The sequence below is a fragment of the Hippocampus guttulatus genome, chromosome 3 (genome assembly GCF_054856545.1).
Source record: "Hippocampus guttulatus isolate MCC_2025c chromosome 3, RoL_Hgut_1.0, whole genome shotgun sequence".
Classification (NCBI taxonomy): Eukaryota; Metazoa; Chordata; class Actinopteri; order Syngnathiformes; family Syngnathidae; genus Hippocampus; species Hippocampus guttulatus.
In genome coordinates, this window is record NC_141263.1 from 23472825 (window position 1) to 23492230 (window position 19406).

A 19406-nucleotide genomic window follows, 5' to 3' on the forward strand; every position below is an offset into this window, starting at 1 on the left:
TATATTTTGCAGGTGGGAAGCTTATAGTTTTGAGAATTCAAAAATGACATTATCAAGGAAAGTCGTGGAAATAATATTTTGAGGGGAAAATAAATAAATAAATGTAACAAATTATATATTCTTTAGAAGTTTGTATTATTGAGAATTCGTAATACTTTTATGTAGAAAGTTGAATATTTTGAGGGAAAATAGTTGCACAACTGAAAAAAATGTCAAAAAATGAGGTCATGTTTTGAATAATTTCGATTTTTTTTTCCATATTATATTTTTCAGGAGAAGTTGCATATGTTTGAAAAAATAGAAAATGACTAAAATTTCAGCCAGAAAAAACACCCAGTATCCGGCAAGTCCACCATTTGGCTGACATAGTGCAACAAATTAATTGCACAAGTGTGCCTTTGGCTGCCGCAATAAAATGTCAACTTCAAACGCGCAGTTTGTTTTATTGTGTGTGTGTGTGTGTGTGTGTGTGTGTGTGTGTGTGTGTGTGTGTGTGTGTGTGTGTGTGTGTGTGTGTGTGTGTGTGTGTGTGTGTGTGTGTGTGTGCGTGTGTAGGTAGGCCACACAATTGGACAGTAAGTTCACATAGCAGAGGTGTGAGCACAGTTGAGGAATGACTCGTAGAAGCTTCTTAAACAGATTAAAGTGATCACATGTTCCCTCGCAGGAAGTGAGGCGGGTCCGCTACTGTTAGCAAGCTAGCCAGGGTAAGCATCAAGACCCACACAACAGCAGATCAGTTGGAATGTGGCCTCATGCTCCTGCTGGAATGAATGAAAGTGAACTCCCGGTGGCTTTTCAGGCCTGGCTTCTCGAGACTTTTTTGTGGGACTATTTATGATAGAAATGCCAACCAAATGTGAACATCTTCTTCACAGTACAAAGCAAACATTCATCCTGAAGTCGGCTAACTTTGCTCTCGGTGTCTTTTATCCTTCAGATGTCAAATCCTGATTGAGAATTTCAGAATACTAAGCTAGTGGGAAGTGGTCATTGAAGTGGTCGTCAATGCGCCTTCCAGTGGACAATTTTAGCAACAAAAGTTATTTCATTGAAAATTTGGAGCTTATGTGTTCTATTCGCTTCGCTTAGTCTGAGCTTGACAGCAAGCGAAACTCTGAATAGACAATGGAAGACATGTCCTCAGAGTTGGTTCATGTTTTTTTTTTTGAAGGGTCTTTAATCAAGGGGCCCCTCAGAGTGTGGCAGGGGCCACATGCTGCCCACGGACCGCTATTTACTTATCCGGTCAGATTATAGAGTTTATTTTTTAAGTTGCTCATATTTTGCTGGAATTCTATTCATTACTTTAGTTTTGTAATTGATACTCTTCTGGCAAATATGAATTCATATTTCCAGAATGTTTGTAGGTCATTTACTTTTGTGTTGTTGTTTTTTTACATTTTCTAGTTTGCAATCATTTTTTTCAGGTAATATGTTTTATGTGATCATTTTGGGGGTAGATTCTTTAAATTGCAATTTTTGAAACATTTTTTTCCTTATTTGCTTATTTGTCTTTTAGGTCAGATTTTTAAATGGGTAATTTTGCCCGTGTGTTAAAAAACGTTTTTAACCATTTCGTTTCATTCCGGCAGTAAGTGTTAGCTTGTCGCGAACGCTGCTGTTGTTGATTGATGTGCCATTTTTTTCTTCTTCCTGGGGGGGGGGGGGAGTCGTGACAGGAGCCCCCCACCGGGGTCAGCGGGGGTCACATGCAAGCAGCACGCTTCACACGCAACCCTGAACGCAACACAAACACCACAGGGACATATACTTCTACCATGTGGCATATGTGTGTGTGTGTGTGTTTGTGTGGGCGCGCGCGTGCAAGTAGATCACCTTCCCTTCCTGACCTGGCACAAATAGCAGATTAGTAACTGAGCTAATGGTCCCCCCTTACCCACCTCGCCAGCTCCCTCCTTTACAGCCCCCATACGAGCTGGCGTGTAACAATAGTTGCGTGCGGAAGTATCTCGGTCATCCATCTTCCAGTCACCTCTGACTCTGTGCTACTAAGGTGTCATAAGTGAGTGCAAATACTCGAGGAAGAGGATAAGGAGGGGAGGGAGGAAGTGGGGAAAGTGCCGTGAGAGCAAAACATTTTCAAGTTGCATGTTTGAGGAGAGTTATGACTCTCCACAGGGGAATAATTGCGGTGTTGTCAGCTCGGTAGAAGCAAAGTCGCTCGGGGGAGGCATCATGGGATGTTTAAAATGTGCCGGTTGGTCATTTTCGGGCCGACAAGACAAACATTTCAAAGTAGAGTGCTTCAAGTGGACATTTTTGCGAACATGCCTTAGCACTGAATTGAGACAGGACCTGCAATTTGTGATTATCTGTTGATTATTTTGTGGATTCATCAATGAATAGGATAAAAAAAAAACATGTTTTCATTTCCACCCCTTTATTAAAAAAACAGGACATTATCTCAAATACCGGTAGTCAGTGCAGAAAAGCAGTGTTGTCGTTTTTACAAACGGTCCCAAAATGCCATTTCATGTCCCGTTTTCACGACAGCTTATGAGAATGGAGTATGAAATTGCCTGAAGTCAGGATGACGACACTCATGAAAAGAAAATGTTGTCAACGGCACGCGGAGCCCTACTAAGTGCAGTGTGAAAAGGGCTTTAGAATGCTGTTTTAGTGTGCATTGTTCAATAGTGGAAGGAAGGAGTTTCGATCCCGGCTCCGGTCTTCCTGTGTGAAGTTTACATATTCTCCCCATGTCTGCGTGGGTTTTCTCCGGGTACTCCGGTTTCCTCCCACATTCCAAAAACATGCATCGCAGGCTGATTGAACACTCGAAATTGTCCCTAGGTGCGAGTGTGAGCGCAGATGGTTGTTCGTCTGTGTGTTCCCTGCGATTGGCTGGCAACCGGTTCAGGGTGTCCCCCGCCTAGTGCCCGAAGACGACTGGGGTCGGCTCCAGCACCTCCCGCGACCCTTGTGAGGATAAAGCGGATCTGAAAATGGATGGATGGATGGAATCTGTATTAAGCAGAAAAATCCACCTGTTTTTATCCATCTCGGTGACTGGCGACCAGTCCAGCGTGGCTCAAGTCAATCGGTAGAGGCTCCAGCTCACCTGCCGGATGGACAATTTATCGTAAAATAAATATTAACATTGTTCATCACGTATGCATGTCATGTGTGCTGCATTTTCTATAAGACTCATTGTGATGGCATGAGAGTTGTCGGTAGAGCGTGTTGGTTGAGGCCTCCTGAATGTCCCATTCACCGCCTTGTGGGCTGTGTTTATTTATAACACTGTCCCCTGCATGCACTGCGCTATTTTAATTCTATTCCATCGGGCGAATCGTATGAAGGAGAGCAGCATGTAAATCAAGTCATGCGTGGCTCACATTAACCTCTTCTGCCCTCCTTCGCACGCACACATGCACACACCCGTACGCACGCATGCACGCACATTCTATGAATTTACCCGCTGAATGACCTGGCAAAGAGGTCTCACTCTGTTCTAGCAACTGCAGTCATTTTTTTTTTCAATTTGAGCAATAGGAAATGAATAAAACAAGCTCATGCTGTAATTGTGTGATTTTGCTAATTCTGGGAAAAGTGGATGGATTGAAAACCATCTTAGTGGCACGTTGGCTTGATAGATGGAAATTAGCACCTTTGCACGTTTCTACTGTGACTGCGAGGCAAGGCAAGACTGATTTATATGGTGCATTTCATGTATTCCCTAATGTGTATATATATATATATATATATATATATATATATATATATATATATACACACACAGTATATACAGTGTATATATACAGACACAGTATATACAGTATATATATATATATATATATATATATATATATATATATATATATATATATACACACCTGTATATAAAATATAGTAAGTAATATCCTTTTATTTACTTGTTGTATCTACTTGTTTTGTTTTTAAATTATTTGTTCATATTTTTGTAAATTAAATTTTCAGTGAGATTTTTGAACATTATTTTATTCTATTTTTTTTTTTTTACATTTTTTAATTGGAAAACTTGGCTTTGTTGCTTGGGTTTCTAAATAACATTTTCATTAATTTGTTGTTGATACTTCCAAGTCATTTTAATGATTTTTTTTTTCCAGTGGAATATATGCTTATAATTTATCAATTTGTCCTTTTTCTATTTTGGTAAGGTAGTTTCTAACAGCCTCTGAGAATTGTGAGTAGCCAAATACAGTTCTACATTCCAACTGTAAAAAGTAGATCTGAAAACCATTTTGAAATACACGAATAAACACAGATAAAAAATTAAAATAAAATAATTTTCAAAAATCTTTGGATGTTCTCCAACATCGAACAGAACCACACTTGTACTATAGTGTAGGCTATAAATGTTGTTTTCCAGTCGGCATTTAAATTGCTTTAAAACAAACAAACAAACAAACAAAAAAAATAAAATCTGAAAAAACATATCCCACCCCTCCCCATCTTTTTTTTCTTCCCAAGTACGTATTATGAGCAACATGTTGATGCAACAGCAGTGACTAGGAGCCTGTGGTTTTTCCACGTCATAGACGTCGATCCTTTTGTGTTTCCCAGTGATCCCTCACTTGAATAGAGGATCTCAGGGGGTTAATGATTGTGCATTGCGTGCAGACTGTGTTTGCTCTGACAGAGCCAAGGGTCGCTGGGCCTGTGTACAGAAAGAGCAAAGGGACGTATCGCTCGCCATTTCGTTCCCTATCAAAACAATCGGGCGGCCGCTGTTTTAGACGGCACGCCAAGTTCAGCACAAAAAAAAGAAAGAAAGAAAGAAAGAAAAAAAAAAGGCATACACGCTTTGAACTTTTGACTGTTTGGACTTGTTCGTCTAAATGGCAATTATATCTGCCTAATTACACATAATGCTGATCATTTTAATTCAAACTTGCAGTTTATAACAGATTCATTGTGTCACATAGTATCATCACAGAGACGAACAACCATCCGCGCTCACACTCACACCTAGGGACAGTTTAGAGTGTTCAATCAGCCCTGCCACACATGTTTTTGGACTGCGGGAGGAAACCGGAGTACCCGGAGAAAACCCACGCACGCACAGGGAAAACATACAAACTCCACACAGGAAGGCCGGGAGCTGGTATTCAACCCACGACCTCTGCGCTTTGAGGTCAACACGCTCACCATTGGACCGCGGGGCCAGCACCATACCACAAAAATTAAATACATTAATTAAGTAAGTTATTGATTAATAATAATAAAAAAAGATCCATTAGTGGAAAAAGAAGATATTCTGAAGCCCTATGTAACAATTTGGTTGGGTTCCAATTAGTATGACTTCGGAGGTTTTAATTTTAGGGTTCCACAGTGATTTGGTGTCCATATTTTCTTTAATGTATTCAAAAAAATCCCAAAACCAGATGCATAAGTGCAAAAACAAATCAAGATGTGCTCAAGCCTCATCTAACATTTTGGTCAGTTTTCAATTCATAAGACTTCTAGCGTTTGCAATATTTTGAACCTGATCATAAATCAGCTGGTCATAAAGTTGCAAAAAGGAAGTCAACCCATTTAGAGGGTCCACGGTTCAAAGTTAAAAGTTAACCAAGTTGGAGGTTCCACTGTAATTTTGTGTCCACAAACTGTTTCTCGCATTAACATGACCGCAGCTGTTTAGAAATTTAAAATACAACGAAACCAAAATGACAACAGAATCGTACTTGTGTCACGAACTGGGGGATTTTCGTGGTGTTGGAGGCACAATGTGTAGGGAAGCAAAACAGAGGAGCAGGAGTCTTCTGGGGGAAAAAAAAAAAAAAGGGATTTCATTTCAAAAAGAACAAAAAAGGGCAAACGAGGCACTGGGATGACCCAAAATAGTACATTCATTACAAGTCCCAAAACAAGGTTCAAAGACACGGAATAAACTCAAGACAAAAGGAAATGTTAGCATGAAGATGCACGATAGCTACAGCACAAACAGAAGCAACAAACGGAGGAGGACAGAAAGAAACCATGCAGCTAAATACAAGCAAACTGACGGAACAATGAGGAACACCTGTTCGAGACGCAAGTGGCTGAGGGCGCTAACCTGTTGACAAAAGGAACAGAGCTGACGAGAACAGTTAGAAAAAAAAATCCCTCATTTTTTGCGGTTAATGGAGACCAGAAACCCCCCGCGAAAGGTGAAAACCACAAAATAGGATTGGTGCTGGAGGCGCTGAGGGTGTAGCTGAGGTTTTTAAATTGGAGAAAAACATGGCGACGGGTCGTGCCATGAACTCAACTTGGCTTCTTATTAGTTGAAATGAGTTGAAGGTTTCTTTTTTATCAGACAATTGTCTTTTTTTATTTTTTTGTGAAGAAAAAACTCTTCCCTAGCTGACAGTTTTGGCTATCACTTCAGCCTTTGTCTGAGCTGTTTGCTCCCGCACACCCTGGACGCATTGCTTCGGTGGCGGCAAGTGGTTGGAGCGCAGCTAAACTAGTCCAAAAAAAAAAAAGATACAGTATGCGAGACAGTCAACAGCGTGACAGGACACAAGCGAAGGTGCTGGGTGAGGCTGCGATGATGCACAGCCAATCAGCTCCCGAGATAAAGCTAGTCGTAGTCTCATTGGTCAATTTCGCGCTGGGAACCAATCACGTGCCTGTACGAGTGCCAGTGGCCTGTACAACACGGCACGGGCATGTACAAAAGCCTCCGAGTCGCTCGGCATGCTGGGAAATCATTTGCATTTTTTTTTTGCAATATGGCTGCCAATATGACGATACTTCTTTCTTCGTGAATTCAATGTTTTCTAAAAACCCGCAAAGCACAGAAGCCACCAAACATGAAGTAGCGAGGGATGACTGTAATCAAAAACACATCATGCTACTTTATCTTGAGGCACTTTTTTCTCAGTAAAAAAAAAATCGGAAAAGACATCGCAAAATCTATAAAGGAGTAGTCGAAACAATACGTAATGAGTTTCCTGGCGTGAGGAGGTGCGTGCACCGAGGATAGCGCGGCCGTGCTTTATCTCCCGAATCACGCCCCGTTGCCACCACTTCATCACGTTAGGCGCATTCCTCAAATGCCAGGATTCTGACGCCACATTACGCCCTGTGACCAGGTGTCCTCTTTTTCTCCCATTTGTCTTCTTTTTGAGTGTCCTGTTTTCAACTTGGGCTTGATTCACTAATCGGGCATGACATCATCGATTGTTGCCATTTGCGGGACCCCCTTTTTTCGTCCTTTGACTATAGTTGGATTTAAACCGGGTCTTGCGTATCAAAGCGTCCAAATTCCAATCATCCACACGACTATTTGCTACCAAATAACGCAAGTCGAACACGGGCAAGTGAGCAAAGCTTCATGGGAAAGTGTGTGATGTTTGCATGCATGATAAGCAGCTTGTTAGCTTGCAGGAGAGCGTCTGCAGCTGTCGTGATTGGCGAAGACGCCCTGCAGACGAAGAAGGGAGTCGCGCATTTGGCACATGGCGTTGTGTGGCGCAATCCTCATTGCTGTGAATGTGTGTGATCCACTGCAGGTGTAAACAAGCATGCGTGTGCTGGATGCCAATGGGTGTAGCCAGCCTTAAATAAACTCTGATCACTGCAGGGTATTATTTTACTCGGCCCCTGTCTAGGGAAAAATCCCAATGGTTTAGCTTGCCTTGTGTCCCAGCTGTGATCAAAGTATGGCCCGCGGGCCTGATGCGGTCCGCTCTGTTCTTCAATCCAGCCCACCTAACATTTATAATAACAGGTGTCCTATTGCATGATTTAATTTTTAAAAATTTTTGTTTGTCGACGCAATTTTTTCATTTCATCTATCCCCGTCCCCCCAACAAATATTAGCACAATTAGCCATTTTATACATTTCTGTAATTCTCTTTTCCACTGGAACACCTCCCCCATCGCTCGAACATGGATCACTGCGGTTCCCCAAAAGGACAACGTGGATCTCTCTTCTCATGGGCTCATCACTTGCAGGAGTGGCCAAGGAGATCAGGTTTAGTGCGACCTGTCTGACAAGGAAGGAGCCTGAGCTGGAGAAGACCATAGAAGGCAAAACAAGTTTCCATATGCATTCAAACCATTTCTTCATGTTTTTAAAAAGTTGGTTGATTGGCACTCCTTTGCTCAATCACCAATGGCTTCCAGTGTGACCACCACCTTTTGAGTTTGCGTTGAATCTGAAGCTATCCACCGCATTCCAGATATAATTAAAGAGCATTGTACAGAGTCTGCAACAAAACATGACTTGGCCTTGGGACACACGGCGGCGGCGGCGGCGGGCACGGAACCGTTTTGTTTGAAGGAAGCTTGGATACTGACTCATCCTACCAGCAGCACGCTACTGTAAACTCATTAATCGCTGCACAATGAGCCTCCATCCATCCATTTTCTATCGTGTTTGTTCTCTCGAGGGTGCCAGGTGAGCTGGAGCCACTCTTTGCTGACTTTGCTCAAGAGTACAGCCCGGACTGAATGCAGCAAACTACGGGGCACGTACAGTGTGTGAAAAAGGTTGTTTAGAGGGAGAGGTAGTTTGGGATATTTTTTGTGCCTTAATAAATTAAATTGGAATTTAGAAACTGAATTTTGTATTTCCTTGGGTAGTCTCTGTGTGACATCAAAATTGGGTTTGATGAACTGAAACTTTGTGTGTGATAAATATGCAAAGAACACAGAAAACAGGAAGGGGGCAAATACTTTCTCACAGCATTGTATGGACAAACACTCATTGACAATTTCAAATTTGCATGTTTTTAGTACCTTAAAGAAAACTCTGGAGCCAAGATTCAAACCCAGAACCTTTGGACTATGTGGCGAATGCGCTAACCACTAAGTTGTACTGTTCAATTTTGTTCCATTAGACAGCAAGCGAAGCAGCGGGGAGTATTGTACAAAAAAGCTTTGTCCATAAACTGGACGTAACATTAGGTACATGCTATACTCATAGTACATTGCAAATTAACTTTTTCCATTTTGGTTGACTCATTAAGTCTATTTTTTTGTTTGGTTTTTGTGAGTTAATTCGTAATTAATTAGAAAGTGAGTTCGTTTCCTGGTCCAACAAAATTGTCATAACAACTTGCATGTCCCTGTACAGGGCGATGAAAGTGACGAGTTAAAACGACTGAGTGAATCCCCCCCCCCCCCCCCCCCAAGAAAAAAAATCCTTTCAAGTGTCCGTCAAAGGCTTTTCTATGGGCGGAAAGGTTTCCTGCCGGCTTCCCCGCCCTGCACGAAAGGCACTGCACACACCTGGTGGAAGGCTCGCACGCACACATACCAGCACTTGAAAGACGGCACGGCACGCTCAGGGCATGAAAATTATGACCTGTTCGCTATTTTTTTACGCACGCAAACATACTCACGCGACAGCACTGCAGCTCGACATGCAAGACAGAGCTGGGAACCGTATATAGTGGTCATAATTGGGGTATTTATGGTGTCCATTCCTGCTCACAGGTTTGTCACGTGTTGCTAGGCAGAGTTCACGGGGCTCCAGCAAAACAATGGTGTTGTGAGGCGAAGTGGAGGCAGGGGGTTGTTTTTTTTCACACTGAACTCATTGAAGAAGGGCACTTTACGAAGAGTCATATGACGCAACTGCTGCCGCTTCCTGCTTTTGGATAATTAGATGCATGCTGACTTCTGAAGAAAGCGTGATGGGCAGTGAGAGCAACTGCTGTCTTGCTTCCTGTACACAAAAAGGCCAAGAAAAAACATGCTCGGGTTGGGTTATCATCTTTCAATGTCACACAAATACAAATAGTTTTGGTTCTGGAGAGATTTGACATCTTGTTGCAAGTTAATAAACGTAACACATTGATTTGAATCGAACCGAATCGAAACGTGACATTTTGAAATTGTTGCATCCTTGAATCATATCGTAACCCTGTGTGTTGAGAACTGGATCAAATTGTTTTGAGTGAAGAAATGCACACCCCAAGTAAATGTGTGTGTGTTTTTTGGGGGGGGGCTGTTGTTAAAATATGATAAAAATTATGTAATAATGGCGGCCTGGTGGTCCAGTGGTTAGCCCGTCGACCTCACTGTGCAGAGGTACCGGGTTCAAATGCAGCTCCGGCCTCTCCGTGTGGAGTTCTCCCGTGCCTGCGTGGGTTTTCTCTGGGTACTCTGGTTTCCTCCCACATTCCAAAAACATGCATGGAAGACTGACTGAACACTCTAAATTGTCCCTAGGTGTAAGTGTGAGTGCAGATGGTTGTTCGTCTATGTGTGCCCTGCGATTGCCTGACAACCGGTTCAGGGTGTCCCCAGCCTACTGCCCGAAGATGGCTGGGATAGGCTGCAGCATGCCCCGCAACCCTTGTGAGGATAAAGTCGACCAGAAAATGGATGAATGGATGGATGGATAATGTGAGAATATATTAAATAAAACAATTTGTTGAACGGAGGTCTAGTAAATAAATAAATAAATAAATAATAATAATGGTATTGGTAGGGCTTTGATGCTGGCTGAACTGAGCAATTTCACAATTTTGCTCCAAATCTAAATTTCCTGTTCTATGGTTATCATGAAATTCCCACCCTTCTATAGAGACATCACAAAAAAGGAAAAGAAAAAAAAAGCTCGTGTGATTCAGTGGTTCAGTGGTGAATGTGTTGCTTTGCGTGCCATGGCCGCTGTGGTTTGGCTCCCAAACATCAACACGAAGTACTCTGCGGCTCTTCACAGGAATTGTTACAACTTGTATTTGTTTTCCCAGGGAATGTTATAACGCACATCATCATCAGCGGTAGAACATTCCGTTTACGATGGGCTGACATGACAAGATGATGTCTTTATGTATGCACTGTTTTGACATGATGAAAATGTTGAGCAAACGAATGATCAACGAGTGACCCGATCACACGGCTAGATGGTTATCAACCAACTAACGGAGACAGTGCGCAGCTGTCAGTGGCTAACACCGAGCTAACAGAATCGTTCGGACAAATATCGCTTGGCTACTTCATTAGCACGCAGCTAATGAGTTAGCACCAATGGTCACTCATTCATTATCGCCCAGCTAATGAATGAGCACCAATGGTCAATCATTTATTAGCACACGGCTAATGAATTAGCACCAATGGTCACTCATTCATTAGCACACAGCTAATGAATTAGCACCAATGGTCACCAATCACGCACTCTGCTACACTCTGGAATATTCGTTGTGTGAATGTGCTGTTTGGTTATTTCCGGTGCCACACTCAAATATAAATATATGTACAGTAATACCAAAACTTGGGCTAGCCTGGCCCGATGCAGATTCACACCACGCTACCTGCCACACTTGGAACTGGTCATGAAAATAGAGTACTTTATGTGACCGTGTATGGATATAAGACTCGTAACAGCGGCATCAGATGCACCCTCTCTACCCTCCCAGCCACCTGCCAGGTCAGAAGGTCAACGGCGCTGGAGACGAGACAGTCTCGCTGACTTAACCGTCCGGTTTTCCCCAAGCCCGGTCCGCGCCAGCGTGCATGCGAAGCGCTCGTCACCGGCGCAGGAAGCTGAGGTGTTTGCACCCCCAGCGCCTCGGGCTAGGGGAGTTTACACAGAGTGTTGCTATTAATCCGCCCTCTTTGCAATTGTGCTGTTCAAGTCTTCCGTAACAATGCCTGTCATGCTGTAACATTCCCGTGAAGGGAAGCACAAGTCCTCACGCATGGCTTCAATTGCACGGCAAAACAAACGGCAGAAGTGGAGCGTTCTTTCGAGCCGCGTTTGCATGACTGCAACATGTTTGTTTCGTGCATGTGTAGACACAGCGCGATGATTTAGCATTGCCGCGGCTGTGTGAAAGTCGAAATTGGCACAGGTGTATTTTGTCACTTTTAGCTGTTTGCTAATGAGGTAGCTCTACATGGTTCGCAATTTGTTTTTATGTCAAAAATATATACATTTAAATCTTGAAAATAAACACATTTTTCCTGCCAAAACTACAAAAACCTTTTTTTTTCAAAGCAACAACGCTTTAAATTGTTCTTTTATACAGTATATACGGTATATTCACACTGTATTGTCAAATATTCCATTTTGTTGCCACAGATCAATGCAAATATCTTCTCAGCTTTATTTTTGTAATATGCATTGTTTTCAACTTTTTCAGGCATTTTACAACTTTTTATCTTTTTGAGTAAAAAAAAAAATGCTGCCAATTTTCTGCATTTTTTTGCCCCACTATATGTCTTTTTTCTTCATCTTGAAAACATACAGTTCAATGTTTCTATTGAAAATGCATGATTACCATTTTCTCAATTTAAATTTTTTATTGGGGAAAATTGGGGAAATTGGGGAGATGTTTTTCCCTCAACTTTATTCTAAAAAAAAGAAAGAAAAGAAAAGATTCTCAAGTATTCTGAAATATTAAATACATATATATGTTTATATATATAAGTATATATCACAAAAATATACAACTCTTTTCCCAATTTTATTTTTGTGATATTATGGCTTCCATATGCACTGAAAATATATCATTTTTTCCCCCCTCTGAGTATTGCAGCTTCTTTCTCCCCTACAATACTTTCTTCTTGAAAATATAAACACACGCCTCTACACTTAGACACATGGGAAAGCAGGCTGGAGCTCAGCATTGCGCCTGAGGCGCGTCACTTCGTTTTAAGAATGAGTTAGCGTGTCAAGGTAGCGTGTCTCGCCGGCAGACCACGCCCGCACCTGGCAGGTGTTTCGTGCAGAAGAGTGTGTGTATGTGTGTGTGTGTGTGTGTGTGTGTGTGCGTGTTTGTGTGTTGAATACTCAAGCGATGAGGGACATGATGTTATTAAGCTATCCCTGGAAACACGCTTAAAAAAAAACTGGAATATTTGTATACCCATGTCACCTTTGCTGACATCTGCCATGAAGTTTTCCTCTACCAACTAACTAATTTTATGTGTGTCACTGAGTCAACACGCTGTCATGGGGCATACATTTGACCTCCCAACACGATGTAATTAATGCATGACAACAATGTCCCCGTAGGTCATAAGAATTCAAATCATGCATACCGGGACCAGATTGGTTGCCATCTTAAACTTTATTAACGATACACCCAGTGTTTTAACATACATTTTAACTATAATACAAGTGTAATATGAAGCAAATTGTGGCCAATTAATTACTATTATTCATGAAATAATATTCATTTAAGGCGGCAACTGGTTAGCACCTGCGCCTCACAGTGCAGAGGTGCAGGGTTCGATTCCGCCACGGCCTGCTTGTGTGGAGTTTGTATATTCCCACGGTGCCTGCGTGGGTTTTCTCCGGGTACACCAGTTTCCTCGCGCATTCCAAAAACATGCATGGCAGGTTAATGGAACATCAAATTGTCCCTCTAAATATATTATCAGTGATTTTTAAGTCTAAATGTTCACACTTCTTTCTTGCTCGCTCAGCTTCTTCTGTCAATCTCGCCTCCAGCGCCCCCACAGGCCAGGGTATGGGCCTCCAATCTCATGACAAGAGCCCCTCGGAAGTGAGCTCATCTCTTGGTTCCTTCTGGCATATGACACATTGTCTTCATTACGACTTTGTGAGCGAATTGTTACCTGGGTTTTTGCACCCCCCCCCCCCGGCTGTTGGTCGCCATGGCAACAGGTAAGGAGACGCCTGTCATGCGAGGCACTTACTCACATACATTAACCAATAGCTCTTGTAATCATGTATAACCGCACACGTAGCGGGACTCAAACAGAACCGTTGGCCCGGAGACACTACCACACATCAGACAGACAGAGAGATCATGTTTGTGCGCGCGTATGTGTGTGTGTGCATTTTGAGTGGTGGTGGTGGTGGTGGTGGGAGCGAGTCCAGGCAAGCGCCCAACTCACCTCCAACCCCTCCCTTCACTCTGCAATTATCCCCTTCAGCTGTTTTTACCTCTGACCTCTGCTCCCGACACTTCTCATGACACCTAGCCACGCAAGGGTTCAACTGTTTGTGAAGATTTACATGTGTGTGGTTGGGGGGGGGGGGGGGGGTTAATGGGAAATACGCACATATGGCAGGTTGTGATCCTTGTCTGGGCAATTTGGGCTACACTAAAAAGAGCGGGGAGGAAAAACTATACATAGTATGAAAAGCAGACACCATTAAAGAAAAAAATGGATGAAAACAGAAGGATGAGTATGAACGTATGAGATGAATGTATCGTGATTTTTTTTTAAAGAGAAAAGTAATTAACGAGAATGAAGAAATAAATAAATTTCCCCTGGAATAAAGTTGAGTTTGAGAAAAAGGTAAATAATCGAGAGAACAAAAACCTACATGTTCCATTCTATCAATAAAGTGTAAAAGGGGGAAAAAAAAGAAATTCTAATATTACAAGAATAAAATCTGCATATTTAAAGGGAAAAAACCCCCGCACGAGATTTTACGGAGTAAAAACGGAGCTTCTGAAAAATTTGAGCATTCTGTGGAAAATAAAGGTGTATTTGTTGCAGCAAAAAAGTCAAGAAAAACAAGAACTTTCAATGCAGTTATTATGTTATGAGAACATTTAATCACACTTTGAAGAGGAAGAAATGGCAGAATTTTACAATAATGTAGAGAGAAAAGTAGCAGTTTTAGAGTATAAAAAATATTATTCTGAGAATAAAAACCTATTTGATTAAAAAAGAAAATAAAACGAAACCAAAAAAAATGGTAGGATAATACACATATATGGGTGGCGGTGGTGCACTGTAGTGCCATCCTCTGGTCAAGACCAAAAAATACGAGAAAGAAAAAAGACATGAAAAATGGAAATAAAACAAGAAATAAATAAAATAAATACAAAAAGATTTTTACAAAGAGCATTGTATGTTCAGGATGGAAAAGCCGTAATTTTACAAAAATAAAGTTTTATTTGACCCAAGAAAAAAATGCCATAATTCTATTAGATCTCCTTTATGTCGGTATCTAAAAAGAAATAAGACTTGCAAATACATTTTATGATGAATATAATAGGGTTGAGAAAAGCATTCTAATGTCAAGGGGGAAAAAAGTTCTAATTAAATCATAATATAGTTTTTAAATTTGTTTGTTTAGAAAAAGTTGTGAAATATTGAAGGAAAAGTTGTACATGTACAGTCAAAAGAAAAAACAACAACATAATTTTACAAAACTGAAGTTGTTTTTCGTCCGAAAAAACCCCATTCTAATTCAATGAAAAAAAAAGACTACCAGAAGAAACGCACATTTTAAAATATATTTTAAAAGCTGTGAAATACTTGGGAAAACTTTCAATTGTTATGAGTAAAAAATAAATAAATAAAGACCAGAATAGGATTTTCACTCATAGATTTTTGAGAGTACAAAAGGTTGTCTTCTGACAAGAAAAAACCTGCAATTTTGGAAGAATATTTTTTATTATCATTTTAAAAGAGAAATGTTATATTCCTGTAAGAAGAAAAATATAAAATTGAAAATCAAATATTAATTTCAGTGGTAATTGGGTACAAAACAACGTAAGGCGGTATAACTTGTTCGTAGAATGTCGTCTGCATTTTTGATAATTGAAAGAATTACTGCCAAAGCTCAGTTCGGTTGTATTTAACTTATAAGTGAAATACATTCATCTTTCAGAACTATTTTCATAAAAATTTGATTTACGGTAATTAAAAATTTTTGGGGTTACATTTTAATTGAGTCTTTATTTACGTACTGACAGATTTTTTTTTTTTGCTTCCCACATTTTAGTACAAAGTTAAATGTCATTTTCCTTACGATGAGTAGGTTATTTGTTTAACTTCTCAGATAGCCTTTGGATGTTTATCTTGAAAATTTTTCCGGCCCACTCTAATGAGCCTCGCAAACACCCCCCCCCCCCCCCAGCCCCCCCATTATCAGATAACCATTGCGATAAAAATAGTACACTGTGCTTGTTTGTTATTTCATTCATTCTGATTAAAAACAAAACAAAACAAAAAAGCTCGCAAGGGATTTCCTATTTCAGCCCTTCAAATGCCATACTGTATACATTTCTTGTAAACAAGATGCAAAGGAGAACACACACACACACACACACACACAAACACACACACATCAGATCAGATCAGGGTTCAAAGACAGACACTTCAGAAAAATCCATAGTTCTGTTCTTAGCCATTCTTGTATTGTCTTGAGATTTCAATATATCCTACACAGATTCGAGACCCCCTGGACCAGATATGGCAAAGCAGCCCCAGAAACTCAGAGCCGCCTCCATGTTTCTTCATGCACCTTGCTGAAAAGTTCCATTTTTGTCTCGACTCTCCACAGGACATTCTCCCAGAATCTTTGTCACTCTGCAGTTTGACAATTATTTTTAAGGACGTTTTTTCCAACAGTGGTGTCCTCCTTGAAGTCCACTCTGGCTCGAACATTGATGGATGATGTGATCTGTTACTGATGGACCGTCGCCTTGGTGTTCACCTTTAAGTTGTTCGGATGCTGTTCTGGGCTCTTTTGGACCATTTTTTTCCCATTCCACATACTCAATTTGACATAAATGTCTCCTCTTGGGGCCATGTCCAGGGAGGTTAGCAAGCAGTCCGCTGGATCTAAAACCTCTGAATCAGATGTGCAACTGTAGTTACAGGGACGTCGAGCTGATTGGAGATTGTCTCGCAGTCTTCGTGTCCACTCGTATTTTATTTTTCACCTTCAACTTGGTTGTTTATCATTTCATTTCTGATCTCCTGAGAAAACTCGCTCCTTCGCTTCCCCTGGATCGTGTTTTGTGTGGTAAACACCGAGTCACCAAACAGCACAATATGCTTTGTTTTTATCAGAAAAATTAACAAGATTAAGGAAAAAAATAGCTCGATGAAAAAAAAAAAACAGAAAATTGATTTGAATTTTTTTCTTGAAACATTTTTCTCTACAACTTTTTCTCGTGACACCAAAAATGTGTTTCCTATAAAAATATAATATATTTTTTTAAATCTATTTTTCTCACATGATGGGGACTTTATGATTTTATTTATATATGATTTTTGTCTCATCATTTCATGTACCAGGTATTGCATAAAATAGTAACTTGAGTATGAAATTATTCTCTGAATTTTATGACAATTTCATCGATTTTTTTTCTCCAGTTTTTCTTGAAAAAGAGACCCAATTGTCATTATACTTACACGCTTTCTCATAACAATATGACATTTTCTTTCTTTTATTGAACAAATAATCCCTCTCACTGCACATTGGCAATAAAGAACCTCGTTTTATTTTGAAAAGAGACTCTCCGTTTGCATGCTAACCTGTAGCAGGAGGAGAGAGGATGAGGAAGGCTTGTCCTTTCAAGTCCTTTGTGTCCTTCAGGAGTCCTCTTTATGTTTTTAAATAATGACACCAGCAGCATTCAAAACGTTCAGGTGCTGAACATGAGGTCCCCTTGGCCGGACCCCCACTCGGCAAAATCAGGCTCCCCACCGGAGGGAAAAGAGTCCAACGAGATGCCCCTCTTGTCTCCAAACACTTTCTCCTGCAGTTCAATGATGTCATTTCGAATGTCGGCCATCATCAGCAACAGGAAGTCGAAGGAGCCTGGAGGGCCCTGGCAAACAGATCGCGAGGATTTACGGGTGGGCAGTGATTGTTCAAAGTGTCTTCATGAGACAAGCAATGCTCAGTTTTGGCCTTAAAAATGATACAATGTTAATATTAACAGAAATAAACGTTTAAACGGTGGGGAAATGTATGGATGTATGGATGTATGGATGAAAACATCCATAATCCATAATGCATTAAAATGTGAAACAAACTTACAGGGGGTCCACTGGGACCATCAGCTCCTCTATCACCCTGAAAATGGCAAATTGTACATACAATATTGTTAGCAACAACAACCCAAAAAAATCACATGGCATATCACAGAACCGACGCGAGCATTATGTACAGTCTATACAAATGCAGTATTTGACCCTGAAGAGACTCAGTCATTGGTTAATTTTGAGCTGCTGTGAGATGTTGTTGTAACTGGTGATTTGGCCACCAGGGGGCAGCAGGCCACATACATGGACATGAACGTGAGGAAATTGTTTTTATATATGTGTATATTAGGATGTTGAACTGACCTTTGAACCATCTTTTCCGGGGGCCCCGGGTGGTCCCTGCATGAAGAATAAAACACAAGTTTCAATTTCTTTTTTCCAAGTCAATGCAAAATGATTGCTTTCCATTTACATGCATATTATTTCAAATACACCCAGGACTGTACACTATATACAGTACTGTATTGTTTGGTATATTTGTGTTTTTTATTATTTACCACTGGTCCTCTGCGGCCTCTTTTGATGTGCCTTAGATCAGGCTCTGGACCCATGGGTCCAATGTCCCCCCGGGGACCTCGAGGCCCTGGAGAGCCTCCCTCGCCTGGGTCCCCTCTAGCTCCTGGCCCCCCTGGGTGTCCTGTGGAGTAGGTATTTTGGTAAGTTAGGTGATTTGAAGATTCAGGTGGTCGGAAGAGATGTAGGTTAAGCAGGACGTTAGATTGTAGGTTTTGCAGTGGGTTCAGGAGTAGGATAGGTAGAATAGGTAGTTGGATTGGTCAGTAGGGAGGTTGGGAGGGAGATAATAAAGGTAGGTGGGTATGGAGAGAGGGGGAGGAAGATAGATAGAGATAGTGAGATGCATACATTTACATTAAGAAAATTTTTTTTACTCAATTTTATGTTCGATCCATTTTTTTCAGAGACTGTACTGTACATCTAAATCCAGATCATTCTATTGTTCGCAGACACTTGACAGATCCATTCAGTCTTTTTCCGATCCGCTTTTATCCTCACAAGGGTCCCGGGTGATGCCGGAGTCTATCCCAGCTGTCTTCGGGCAGTAGGCGGGGACACCCTGAACCGGTTGCCAGCCAATCGCAGGGCACACACACAGACGAACAACGATCCGCGCCACACTCACACCTAGGGACGATTTCAAGTGTTCAATCAGCCTGCTACGCATATATTTCGAATGTGTGAGGAATACCCGCACAGGCACGGGGGAGAACATGCAAACTCCACACAAGGAGGCCGGAGCTGGGATTGAACCCACGACCTCTGCACTGTGAGGTCGACGCACTAACCACTGGACAAATTAAAATTGAGTAAATTCCATCTATCCATCCATTCCTTTTTCCAATCCATTCATCCTTACAAGGATCGACCACCGTGCCATCCCTTTAGTAAAATCAACACACCATTTTGTTTTGGTTGTTGGTAGGTCAGTTAGGAGGGAGGAGGGGGGGGGGTGATAGACGAGGTGGGTACAGTAGGTACATAAAGGTCAGTAGGCAGGTAGGTAGGTAGGTAGGTAGGCAACAGTAGATTAGGTTCGGTATAATAGTTTGGTATACCAGGTTGATAAGTAGGTGGGTAGTTTAGTGAGTCTGTACATTAGATTGGTGGATTAGGGAGACCATTTAGGTAGGTGTACGAGGCAGGAAAATTAGGTAGAGTAGTTTAGATGG

At 41.3% G+C, this 19406-nt stretch overlaps 1 protein-coding gene across 1 annotated transcript in view; it reads right to left on the reverse strand.

The window, feature by feature from the left end:
* Window positions 1–16715: 16715 nt before the first annotated feature.
* The window catches only part of LOC147207902 (collagen and calcium-binding EGF domain-containing protein 1-like), a 28853-nt gene continuing 26162 nt past the window's right edge, over window positions 16716–19406 (reverse strand). The window contains exons 8-11 of the mRNA XM_086106620.1: window positions 18216–18355; window positions 18022–18057; window positions 17714–17749; window positions 16716–17501 (exon numbers count right to left, since the gene is read on the reverse strand). Coding sequence (XP_085962746.1) covers window positions 17316–17501; window positions 17714–17749; window positions 18022–18057; window positions 18216–18355 — 398 coding nt within the window. The 3' untranslated portion in view covers window positions 16716–17315. The remainder of the gene's footprint in view (window positions 17502–17713; window positions 17750–18021; window positions 18058–18215; window positions 18356–19406) is intronic.